Genomic DNA, 12817 nt, shown 5'->3' on the forward strand with positions numbered 1-12817 from the left:
CAAGTACACAGAGAGGGCCAGAGGCCACACCACCCACAAGGCAAACTTGAAAAGGGAGAAAATTTACAGAAATGTAAGCTATCGCCTTCTCACTCATTAATTTCTTCAGCAAACATTCCCTGATTATGTGTGTGCCTTGTACTGTAAATTGTGCTAAGGAAGATGCAAAGAACAATACGACATTCTCAAAAGGCTCGCTATCTAGCAAGTGATGACAAAAAGGACATTAATTTTTAATTATTTCACTGAGGAGTCTCAAGAACCAGGTTTACCATGTGTTGTCTGGGCCATGGTGTTTGAGGGAAAAAATTGAAAATGTTGTTCGTCAGTCTACCATAGTTGCCATCCCTCTGCACACATAGGTGCTTACCCCAGACCAGCTTCACTCACTGGTACCGCCTCCAGGACCCAAAACCCAGGTGAGTTTGAGACCCCTGCTTTCTAGTGGGATAAAAAAGACATTGTGATGGAAAAATGGCAGAAAACAAAAAGCACTACAGGAGCATACAGGAGAAGACACCAATTGTGTAGCATCTGGGCCAAGTCTTCAGTAGGAGCCCGCAAGCTGAAGAAGAGAGATGGGGAAGGGCCCCCAGACCGAGGGCACAGCACATGCAGTGGCCCAGAGACCTGGAAAGGGATGATGACATATTTGGGAGACTGTCAGTGGTTGGGCACATCTGCCATATGGTAATGAGTAGAGAGATGGGGTTGAAAAGGTAGGTTCCAGGCAGATCCTGACGGGCCATCTCTAAGACATTAGAACTTTCCTCTGTAGACTAGCAGGGGACTTCGAGCAAACATTGGATAAGGGAGAACTTGAAACAATTCCAGATTGATAATGTAGAAAGCTCACTAAAGTTTGGAGGGCAGCCTGTAACAGTAAGGGCTGGATAAAGGACTATTATTACAATAGTCGTGGAAGGATGAGGGATGCTGAACCAAGACAGTGGCTAATGTCATTCAGGCCACACGGCTGGCACTGGTGCGCAGCAACAGAGAACCAGAACTCACAGTTTCATAGTCACTGTGGGGTCCCACGCAGTGAGGTGGTGGTTGTTATTTAATGGATTCTTCATCTAAGGAACACACACAAAGCAGGTACAGGTCTCAATCTACAAACTCAGATGTACAAGAAATGCAACTTTATTTTTCTAAGACTAAAGAATTTCTAGTGTGAGCTCCTTTCATCTGGGTGGCAGAGATGTAATCTTGATCAATGTGGGGACACGTCCCAGAGCTGCATCTAACAAGATGTCTGTGGGGAGGGTGAGCCTGTAGCATCGGTCCACACGGGCATCTGCAAGTGAACCCGGAGTGAACCAAGGTGCTGCCGAGTCATCCTTCTTCACAACCACAAGATCTGTCCGGGCCCAGCTCTGTCTCTCCTCCACTTCTGGGCTCTGTGCTTCTCTCCACTCCTCGGAGATCATTAGGCAACTCACATCCTGGGTGGCCCATGCGAAAGAGATAGTCTCAGACTCTCTGAGGCCCTGTCTGGCTCCATGACAATCTGGGGCAACTCCTACTCACACTGAGCCTTGCAGAACGTGTGGGCTGCCTAAGGTCCCCTCTGCGTACACCAAACATGCAGCCATCACCTCTCTGCAGTCTGGTCACCTCCCTGGGGCTCTGTGAACTTAGATGTGGCCCCTTTGCTCTTGGATTGCTCAACCATCTGGGAGTTTACCGGCCTCCATCCTAGGACTTACTCAAATCTTTACATTTGTATTATAATTTCAGACTTCTTCTACTTAACACTCATGACTAGCCACATACTATCTTTTCCTTTATTTGTACATGATGACATGGAAATACTTATAATTGTAAAAGCAAGATACCAAAGTATATATGTTTTATTACCCCAATGTTTAAAAAAAAACTCTGCATAGGAAAAAAGACTGGAAAGAAATAAAGCAAGACCATGTGGGGGACTTCCCTGGTGGCTAAGAATCCACCTGCCAATGCAGGGGACACAGGTTCGAGCCCTGGTCCAGGAAGATCCCACACGCTGCGGAGCAACTAAGCCTACAAGCCACAACTACTGAAGCCCACGTGCCTAGAGCCCGTGCTCCGCAACAAGAGAAGCCACTGCAATGAGAAGCCCGCGCACCACAACAAAGAGTAGCCCCCGCTCACCGCAACTAGAGAAAGCCTGTACGCGGCAACGAAAACCCAATGCAGCCAAACAAATAAATAAACAAATAAATTAATTTAAAAAAAAAAAGACCATGTGGTTGAAGGTGTGGCCCCTGGGAACACCAGAGCAACCAGAACGAGACTAGAGCCATGGAGCTGCCCTATGAGCCCTAGATTGCTTATCTTCAGATGATATATGAGAAATAAATGTTTATCATGTTTAAACCAAAAATAAAAATGCCAACAGTGGTATTTAAAATAGTAGTGTAGTGTAGTATTATGGATTTTTAATTTTTTATTTATCATTGTTTTTTCCCTGGTTTACAAATATTTATGGTTAATTATATTTATATTGAAATAAATAAATGTATTTGTTAATTAGACAAATTTTTACTGAGGGGTTAGTATGTGCCAGACACTGAGCAAAAAATTGAGGAAGAGGAATGAGAAAGACACACATGGTCCCTGACCTTGTAGAGGTGTTAATCTAGCAAAGAAAATAAGCATAAGACAAGTAATGAGCAGTAGTGATGAGTATTGTCACAGACAAGTGCAAGATGCTAAGAGAATACATGATAGGGGAGCATATGAGAGCGGGGAACAGTCAAAAAAGTCTATTTTGCGGCCATAAAGCAAATTTCAACAGAGAGAATGTTCGCCGACCATAATGTAGTCACATCTGCAATTGCTAACAAAAAGTTACCTAAAACATACCCATATGTTAGGAAATTAAGAGATACATTTCTAAATAACCTGTGGATCAAAGAAGAATTCATAAGGGAAATTATAAAATATTTGGACAAAAGTATTAGCTAAAGCAGTAGAAGAAAGACATTTATAGCCTTAAAATGCATATATTTGAAAGAAGAAAGGTTGAATAAAAATAAGTAAATATAATTTTTAAACACCTCAAGAATACCTTCATGGGGACTTCCTTGGTGGCGCAGTGGTTAAGAATCTGCCTGCCAACTCAGGGAACACGGCTTCAAGCCCTGGTCCGGGAAGATCCCACATGCCGCGGAGCAACTAAGTCCGTATGCCACAACTACTGAGCCTGCGCTCTAGAGCCCGCGAGCCACAACTACTGAAGCCCACGCGCCTAGAGCCCATGCTCTGCAACAAGAGAAGCCACCGCAGCGAGAAGCCTGGGCACCGCAACGAAGAGCAGCCCCGACACGCCGCAATGAGAGAAAGCCCGCAGCAATGAAGACCCAACACAGCCATAAATAAATAAATAAACAAGTAAATTTATTTTTTAAAAAAAGAGGGAAGTTTTTTTTTAAAAAAAAAAAAGAATACCTTCATGATCTTGGAGTTGAGAAAAAATTTTTAAACATGACACAAAAGAAATTAACTATAAAGGGAAAAATTATAAATAAGACTAAATTCAAGTTAAGGACTTCTTCCAATTTTAAAGTGAAAAGGCAAGTCACCAAATAGGAGAAAATATTTATAACACCTATAACTTACAAAGAGCCCATTACAAAAATATATAAATATATTCTACAAACCAAGAAGTAAAAGACCACTCAATCGGAAGATGTGCAAAAGATTTAAACAGGGTCAATTGTAGTAGCCAGGCAAATAATAATAATATTAATAATGATGGTGGCTTTATCTAGGGTGATAACAGTAGGCTAGAGTGATGTGAATAGATTCAAGAGATATTTACATGGTAGAATATTTATAATCATAAAACATTTGCTTTATTTTATGTTTAATTATATATATATATAACTGTTCAATCAAAGCTTCAAATGTATTTTAATAAAAATTACTGTGACTTCCCAAAAGTTAAATTCCTCATTCTACAGAAGGTGGTATTCTTTGTGTGAGAGTTTTCTTTTCCTCAGCAGACTTCCTAACCTACCAAGGAATAGAATATCATGACTAGAAAGTGATAACATAAGAATTGTTTTTTGAATTATCAGTTTGATGCATAGAGGTTCATGGGGAGCTATTTAACCCAGGTTGGCCAAAGGGGTTTCTGGCTGTCACCCATTGCTAACGTGAAGTTCAGTCAAGGTGACAGCAATGAGCAAATTTCACTTGCTCCTATCATCCCAAGGTCCCAGGGCCCCCTTTATCCCACCCATATCTGAATATAAGAAAGAGTCTTGGTCTATCTATTGCCATTGTTTTTCTCTGGCAGATTGTCTGGGAGTATTTCGGATGCTGTTGGGCCACAACCAGGGTCTGAGGGCAGAGCGTCACATGCAGGGGAGGTAGAAAGGGAATCAAGATTATACAACTGACCATCCAGGACCCTGAAAGGGCTCACTCAGACTTGTTTCCAATGAGTCAGCCAAGGCTGGGCCAGACAAGATCTCAAATCCTGAAACCTCATTTCCTACTCCCAAAGCACCAGGAAAATAACACAAACAAGGTATCTGAGCTTCCTAAAATGAGATTAATCTGCTTCCACCATGAAGGTTTCCAAAGCCAAATGAAGTCAGGAATCATTTTTCATAAATATACTAAAGAACAATTCATTTCATATACACGAACTAGTAAGGCTGCATTACTCAAGGACTTTTAAATTCATTTTAGTGTGATTAAATGGGCTCCTAAAAGTAGGACTTGTTGGAGAGATTCAATCTGACATTTTAGAAATAAGGGGGAAAGGTGAGACACTTCAGACTGTTCTATAACGAAGAAAGTAAGAACTCTCCATGGAATATGGAAACATAAGTATAAACATTGTCAGTCATAACAGAGATTTCCTACTTCGCAGTTTGGAGTTAGCTTATGCAGGTTGGAGGTCTAGCTCCACCGATTCTAGCTTCTAAATATGCAACCTTTGGCAAATGGCTTCACCTCCCTAGACCTCAGTTTTCTGCCCTGAGCAGGAGAAAAGTGGATAATGAAGTTCTCACCTCATAGGATTGTTGTGGGTATTAAATGAGGTAACACATATAAAGAACTTAAAACAAAGCCTGGCACATTCAGTAATAGCCGGGGTCATTCTAATTCCAGAGGCTGCTGGTAGCCGCCCCTAGACTGGCTTGAAGTGTAAAGGATGTTTCAGTTGCTGAACAGTGGTTTCCTGCAAGTTACCAGCACGTGGGCTAGAGAAGGGCCTGATGCTTGAAGTCTTTGGGCTGAGTCAAGCGGCCCACTGCCCTCAAACCAGAGTTCTCCTGCCATCTAGTGTCCGATGGCAGCAAATGCCTAAATTCCAAAGTCAAGGCCCCTTTCCTTGTGTCCCTCACTCATTATTCTCCTTTTCTACTCCAGGTTCCAAGTCAGCAAAACCACTCGGCTACCCCAAAGCTTCACGCTGTTTCACACTGTTTTGTTCACGCAGCTCCCCGTGCCTGGCATGGCATTCTCTTCACCGTCTCGTGTGCCAGGCAAAAACACCCACTTGTCGTATCCTCTAAGGAAGATTTCCTGAGACACTTGGACTGCTCACTTCCTTCTTGCCAGCCGCGGTCACCCCGTATTAGCACATCTCTTCCAACACTACCTGTCTGCCCCCTTCACCCTCACCAAGGCTCCCCTGTGGACCCTCGCCTAGCACGCACCAGCTACAGTTGTCCCTTGGTATCCGCGGGGGGGTTGGTTACAGGACCCACTGCGCACACCAAGTCCTGACGCCCGACACTCAAGTATCATAGTCGGCCCTCCGTATCTGCGGATGCGGAACCCACGGATACCGAGGGACGACTGCATGTGTTTAATCAATGAATACATAGGACAGTAAAGTTGGAGGTGGGGTGGGGCATTCCTGATAGAACTGCTCCAGGAACTCAGAAACAGCCCACTGTTACTGTCGTATAAATGCTTCATTGTCGATTGAATATCTGTAGCCACTGCGTTGCTCCTTTGAGGTTAATAATTTCTTATTAGAAATAAATGCATAAACATACATCTACCGACAATCCAACAGTTCCACTTCTAGATATTTACCCAAGAGAAATGGACATCTATGTCTACAAAAGACTTGCTCAAGGATGTTCATAGTCACCACTTTATTCAGAATAGCTAATAACTGGGAAAGACCCAAATGTCCATCAACAGAGGAATGGAAAAACAAATTGTTGTATGTCCATTCAATGGAATACTATTCAGCAGCAAAAAGGAACTGAAGATAAGGCTCAATCTCAAAAGCGTTATGTTAGGTGAAGAAGCCAAACCCCCCAAAAAAGTACATAGGAATGATTTATAAATTCTAGAAAGGGAAAGTGTAATCTGTCGTGATAGAAAGCGGATCAGTGGTTGCCTGGGGTCTGGAGTGGGGAGATAGGGGGAGAATGGGCGGGGATTGACTGGGAAAGGGCAAGGTTTGTTAAAACACATGAAGGTGTTTACATCTAAGATCTGCGCACTTATCTGTTATGTTAATTATATTAAATATTTTTTCACTTTTTTTATCAGAGATTGGCACAACATTGTAAATACTTCAATTTTTTAAAATAAATACATAAAAATAAATTTAAAGAACTTTAAGGAAGAGAGGGGAAGAGGGACGGAGGGAGGTAGAGGGGAAAATGCAGTCTCGGCGCTTGCACCGCCGGCGGAGGTGGGCGAACCAGGTGAAGAAGGCCGAGAGGTGGGCGGGGACTCCGGTTGGGGGGCTAGGGTGCGCGGGCAGAAGCTAGCCGCCGGGCGTGCACTTGCTCCTCTCGGACGCTAGGCGGCGGCGTGGGCCCGGAAAGGGCGCGCCGCGGTGACCCGGGAAGCGGCGGCGAAGGGGCGGGCTCGTGCCCGGGAGTCCATGTGGGCGCCGGCGCGGCACGGAGCAGCGCGGGGTCGCCATGGCGGAGCTGCAGCAGCTCCGGGTGCAGGAGGCGGTGGACTCTATGGTGAAGAGTCTGGAGAGAGAGAACATCCGGAAGATGCAGGTAGCGGGCCGGGGGCCGACCCGAGGGGAGCCAAGGCGGTCCGGGATTCCTGGCCCCTTCCCGCAGCCGCCGCACGATCCCCAGCGCCACTGCCTCCCTCCCCGCAGACCCGGGTCGGGGTGTCCCTGGGGTCGTCGCTGCGTCCTCGGAAGCTCGGCTCACCCTCAGACAGAACTTTTGGAGCTTCGGCTGAGTGGATGAAATCTGTGCTCCCTCGCCATGCGCAAGGCCGTTTGGCCCCCAGGCCAGGCCGGGGGAGGGGGTGTCCCCGGGCCAGGGTTAAGAAGCCCCTGGTGTAAGATGTTCGGCCTCCCCGACCTTCCCCACTTGCGCGGCCCCTTCTGCAGGTGAGCAGCCAGAGGCCCGGAAAGAGCACGGCCAGCGTGAAAGACCGGAAAGGGGACTGTGCTCGGCCTCCTCCATGGCCAGGTCATGCCCGGTTCTGCTGCACCGAACCTGGCTCCACGCAGCGCTGGCTTATATGCTGTTCCGCTTTGATCTCCTAAATGTTTTGTGGCTGCTGGTCCTGCTTCCCTAACCGGATTGTGGGTTTCCCTTGTAAAGGTGCCCCTGGAGTCAGTGGACCAGTTGCCCCCTGGTGGAATGTAGGTTACTAGATTGCTGACCTCTGAACCCTGTGGTTTAGGCACCAGGTTTTCAGAACTTGGCTTCATCTGACCCTCCACCACCTTCCCTGTCCACCCAGCCTTCGATTCAACAAGTGCCAATGAGCTAGCGGCAAGGAGGCTGTGAAACACTACGCTAGGCACCGAGGATAATGTTCCCGTTCGTGGTTTTAAGGTCCTGATGTCTATTCTAAGGAGAGGTGCGGGTATGATGCTTCTCCTAGCCTCTGTTGCACTCCGTGGTCATCTCTGTCCCGGAGGCTTTCCTACCTAACCTCCCTCTGCCCTCCCCCCACAGGGCCTCATGTTCCGGTGCAGCGCCGGCTGTTGTGAGGACAGCCAGGCGTCCATGCAGCAAGTGCACCAGTGCATTGAGCGCTGCCATGCACCTCTGGCTCAAGCCCAGGCCCTGGTGACCAGCGAGTTGGAGAAGTTCCAGGTGAGGAATATCCCAAACAGATGACTCTAGCCCTTGATGTTGCTCTTTTGCAGATGACAAGCATTTGTTCAAAACTCTTAGCTTTAGTGTCTTGGTTCTGTGTTAACATTTGTGACAGTCCTATGGCCAACTACTCTTTACGCAGTTTCAAATTTTGGAAAAAGTCCTGGAGATTGAGTGCTGTAAAAATTTCCCATAGAAACAATGTAAAAGGGAGTTAACCAAGGGAGTTCATGACCAAGAGCCTTATGTTTTTTTCCCCCATAGATATCAAATATATATGTATACTGTACAGTATAAAGCTTTCTAAAACATATTAATTCATTCTTACAACAGCAGAATCCCCGGGAAAGTGGAATGGGCCAGTCTTTAAAGCGTACAGATTAGAACAAGGTCCTGCCATCATTTTGTGGATATACCCACCCAGGATGCTCCTACTTGCTACACCCAGGGGGCAGCTCCTGTGTCACTAAAGAGTGGTCATTTATATGAAGCATTATTATTGTTGACTCACTGATGCCTGACTCACAAGCCTCTTTGAGGTCACTAAGAGCCCCCCTACAGTATCCCTCTCTGGACCAAAGGGTATCCACAACTTCCTTTCACTCCCTTCCTCTGGATATACTTTCCTGGAACTTGGGGAAGCAGGGCCCACCTCTGAACCAGTTTTCATAGCCTGGGATTCTGTTCAACTGGAAAAATTATATGTCTAATGTGATACATTTTTACATTCTATATAAAATTCTTCAAAATTACTGACACTATAAAAGAATAACCTCTCCAAGATCATGGAACTTCAGGGGGTTTCTTTGTGTTTGACACCTTATTTTACAGATAGGGTCTTTCAAAATTTGATTCTTGAATTACTGTACAACTTTCTTCTTCCATTCACTTTTCACTCCTCCAACCAGACTTACTTTTCCTCTGTGCCAGACCACTCTTGCCACTCCCCTCCATGGGAGTGGTCAGTTCTCATTCTTCATCTTACTCAACCTACCTGCATCATTGACACAGTTGGTTACTCTCCCCCTCCTTAAAAATCTGTACTCAGTTGGCCACCAGGATAGGATGGCTTACTCTCCTGGTTTTCCATCTCTCTCCCTCTCTCCTTTCTTGTTCTCATTTACTGTTTTTTTCCCTCTCCAACCTCTGAAGAGCACTGGAGTGCCCAGGGCTGTCCTTCGATCTTTTTTCTTTTCAATCTAGTTCTCTACTCATAGCAAATATCATCTATATGCTGACAACTCCTACATTCATATCTTTAGACCAGCTTCACTCCTGATCTCCAGATTCATATATCCAACTGTTTCCCCCAACATCTCCACTTATTTATTTTGTTTGTCTCTCTTCCCTCACTGGAATATCAGTTCAATGAAGGCAAGGACTTTATCTGTTTTACTCATTGCTGTATTCCCCAACATTAGAAGAGTCCCTAGCACATAGTAGATGCTCAATAAATATTCGTTGAATTGAGTATTTTTCTGTAGCAAGGACAGACCTTACAAAATCAAGGTGTTTGAAAGTCTGTACTTGAGTAACAGTAGCCTCTAGTTCCTTCTCACCTCCTGGAAGGGGCTTCTGTACAATTTATTCTATTATTCACCTGCTTTCTAGTGATGCTTTCCCTGGGCCCTCATGGTGCCACCCTCTGTTTCAATCAGGACAATCTTGGTTAATTGCATGATAGTGTCACTTTAATTGATCAAGATAATCCACGTAATACGTAGAAAAATACGTAGCACAGAGCCTGGCACGTGATAAGCATTTGGTAAATAAAGGTCAGCCTTTCAGTTCCTCTACCCTTTTCCCTCTTGCCGCAGGACCGCCTGGCCCGGTGCACTATGCATTGCAACGACAAAGCCAAAGATTCAATCGATGCGGGGAGTAAAGAGCTTCAGGTGAAGCGGCAGCTGGAGAGTTGCGTGACCACGTGTGTGGATGACCACATGAACCTCATCCCAACCATGACCAAGAAGATGAAGGAGTCTCTCTCATCCATTGGGAAATAGATGTCTGCTATTGGCCATCGGGGCTGAAGGCAGGAATCTATTTAAAAAGAGAAATGGGGATTTGGGTTTTCTAAAGAAAGTTTATGAATGAGGAAATTAAGGACGGCAGCAAGTTTAAGGCCTATATCACTTGCCTCTGGACACTGGTTCCTTTGTGTTTGAAACCTAGAAAGTGAAAAAACCTGGTGCTAAAGTTGGGGTCAGAGATAGCACAGGAGAGTTTTTGTGAGCCTGAATTTCACGTGGCAAGTGCTTATCCTGGCAACAGGGAGTCTCCCTTGTACCAAACCAGAGCCCTCCAAGGTACCAGATTCTCTTAGTACACAGATACCAACAGGCTGGCAGGTTCATCTGACCTGCTTATGATCTGGTGGAGTGTGAGGAGAGATGTTTCTATTTGTTGCCAGCCTCCTGTTTACCAGAAGGATCACTACAACATTTTCCACAAACTGGAAATAAAACAAAATCCATGAGGTCACTAATTTAGAAGGGGAAAGGGGGCTTCTGGGGATTTGTTTTGCGTGGTTTTGTTTTTTATGCAAGGGCATGAAGCTACTTTAAGATATAGAGTTGGGAGAGGTAGTTTCGATAAAAACTTTGAAAGGGTCCTTGTGGATATTCATTTCTGGCCATCAGGATGTGGATGCGCGTTTCTTAAAATTCTCACACATGACATTTTTCAGCCTGGAGACCCTGCAAAAATATAAGAAGCGCTATCACACTGGAAGGGGAAGCAAACCTTCCCTCTGACTGGCAGCCATGATGAGCCCTGAGGCTGTCAACAGCAGAGTCAGCCGAGTGACAAGACAATCTTGCAGTGACACTCACCCTTGAAGGGAGAGGGGATTTTGATTGTGCTATATGCTAGTATTCAAGAATGAACAGTGAAAGAGGAATTGTTAGCTGCTTAATTAAGAGAGTTATGAAGTACTGGCTTTGGAAAAATCTGGTTTGCATAAAACAAAATAGAATGAAAGCCAAAACCCAGTATTGCTTACTTTGCCCCCTGTAATAACAGAGCTCTGTTGAAACAATCCCTTAGCAACACGAAGGTCAAAGGAGAAAAAGTAAGCAACTCAGGGGCAAGCTGTGACTCCTTTAGAGCAAAAAACGGGACAGCCCTCCGTTACCAAATGCTAATTTTGCAACATGCGTTGTTCTTGCCCCAGTTCTGGCACCTTATCGTTTTATTAAGGACCTTGTTGTGTTTTTACCAACTTATTACTTGAAATGATAATGTAGCCTGTCTGTTTGCTGTTTCAAGACTGTGATATATTTTCCTAGTGGTTTGGTTTTAAAAATACATAAGACTTAATTTTTCTTCCACTATTGTGTTTCTTTCCTTATATCTGGGCAGTGAATATATAACTTTGTCAGGATGCTTCTCTTTGTAATGTGTGAAATAAATTTAAGAGGTCCAGGGGAGTGAAAATTAGTTATATGTTATGGTTCGGATGCTTGTAAATGGGAAGAACTTTGAGGGCACGCTAGGACACTACAAATTGAAGTCCGTTAATGTAAAAAGAAACTATAAGGCTGAAAAAGAAATTCAATATCCACATCAGGTCTCTAGCTTCAACTAAACACTAACAACAAAAAATGGAAAAGACAGACAGTTATGACCCCTCTAGAGAAAATGCAATGTCTGGGATTTTGAGTACCAAGAGGGTACGAAATAGATGATGAGTTTAAGTCTTTACTATCACTGGTATTTAAATAGAGTCATTCCTGAACATTAGGAATGAACTGAATCTTGTAGAACCATCCCCTACTTAAAATCACTAATGCTTTTCTATTTTGGCCTAAGTCTCCTATAATCCCAATTGTATCTGATTCATAAATGTGGATCCACCTATTTTGGATAACTAGGAACAAGTCAGAGACCACTTTTTACACCTACACTCTTGACTTGAAAATCAATACCTCGTATTAGAGATAGTTTGTGTTCGTATTAGAGATCATTTGTGTGCTGCACTTAACGTTTTATACAGAGAGACAATGTATGTTAAGTGGGGTTTTGGAGGCATTGTTAACAAGTATTGCAGGACCGACCATGGGGAATACACTTCTGGGCTCTAGATTCAAAGTCTTGGAAATTGAGGCCAAATCACCCTCTCTTATGGTGCAGAGGTCACTCACTGAGCTGTTACCAGAACCCTAGACTTAGCATGACATTCTCCTATGGGAGTATAGGCAAACCTCCGAGATACTGCAGGTTCTGTTGGAGACCACCACAGTGAAGCAAATGTCTGAATAAAGCAAGTCACATGAATTATTTGGTATGATCACAGATCACCATAACAAATGTGATGAAAAAGTTTGAAATACTGTTAAGAATTACCAAAATGACACAGAGACACCAAGTGAACAAATGCTGTTGGAAAAAGAAAAAATGGCACTAAGAGATTTGTTAGACTCAGGGTTGCCACAAACCTTCCTTCTGTTTAAAACAAAAACAAAAACGCAGCATCTGCAAAGCACAACAAAGGGCAGCGCAATAAATGGACATATCCCCACACATGCAAAGAAATATTAGGGGCCCACTCCTCTAGAGCTTATTTTCATTTGGTACATATGAATAAGATAAATGTTGCAACCCACAAAGACGGGATTAACCAGTGTCCTTCCGAAGCTAGAGGCGCACCCCGATTTTACAGAAGGGAAAGAACGGGCTCCTGAGGGCCCCTTCCCTCCGTCCTGGCCAATCGCTGGTGACGCAACCGGAAGCTTGGGACTGATCGACACGCTCAGGCCTTC

The 12817-nt window shown here is 44.5% G+C and overlaps 1 protein-coding gene across 2 annotated transcripts; it reads left to right on the forward strand.

The window, feature by feature from the left end:
• The first annotated feature begins 6814 nt into the window (after nucleotides 1-6814).
• FAM136A (family with sequence similarity 136 member A) lies at nucleotides 6815-11386 on the forward strand. 2 transcript variants are annotated; one of them, XM_082426124.1, is made up of 3 exons: nucleotides 6815-6986; nucleotides 7911-8051; nucleotides 9872-11386. In XM_082426124.1, the coding sequence occupies exons 1-3, from the start codon at nucleotides 6900-6902 to the stop codon at nucleotides 10058-10060; spliced, it is 417 nt and encodes a 138-aa protein (XP_082282250.1). In that variant the 5' UTR covers nucleotides 6815-6899; the 3' UTR covers nucleotides 10061-11386. The 2 variants fall into 2 exon arrangements, with proteins under 2 accessions (XP_082282250.1, XP_082282251.1); XM_082426125.1 differs by lacking the exon at nucleotides 6815-6986 and adding an exon at nucleotides 7638-7812.
• The last annotated feature ends 1431 nt before the right edge of the window (nucleotides 11387-12817 follow it).

Source organism: Balaenoptera physalus, assembly GCF_965194825.1.
Source record: "Balaenoptera physalus genome assembly, chromosome: 15".
In the NCBI taxonomy this organism is placed as follows: Eukaryota; Metazoa; Chordata; class Mammalia; order Artiodactyla; family Balaenopteridae; genus Balaenoptera; species Balaenoptera physalus.

What these genes read in the sequence shown, in the direction of transcription:
- FAM136A (XM_082426124.1), top strand. Translation starts at nt 6,900, where the DNA reads ATGGCGGAGCTGCAGCAGCTCCGGGTGCAGGAGGCGGTGGACTCTATG. An exon ending in AGAACATCCGGAAGATGCAG is followed by an intron (nt 6,987 to 7,910) that starts GTAGCGGGCCGG and finishes CTCCCCCCACAG; the next exon opens with GGCCTCATGTTCCGGTGCAG. An exon ending in GCGAGTTGGAGAAGTTCCAG is followed by an intron (nt 8,052 to 9,871) that starts GTGAGGAATATC and finishes CTCTTGCCGCAG; the next exon opens with GACCGCCTGGCCCGGTGCAC.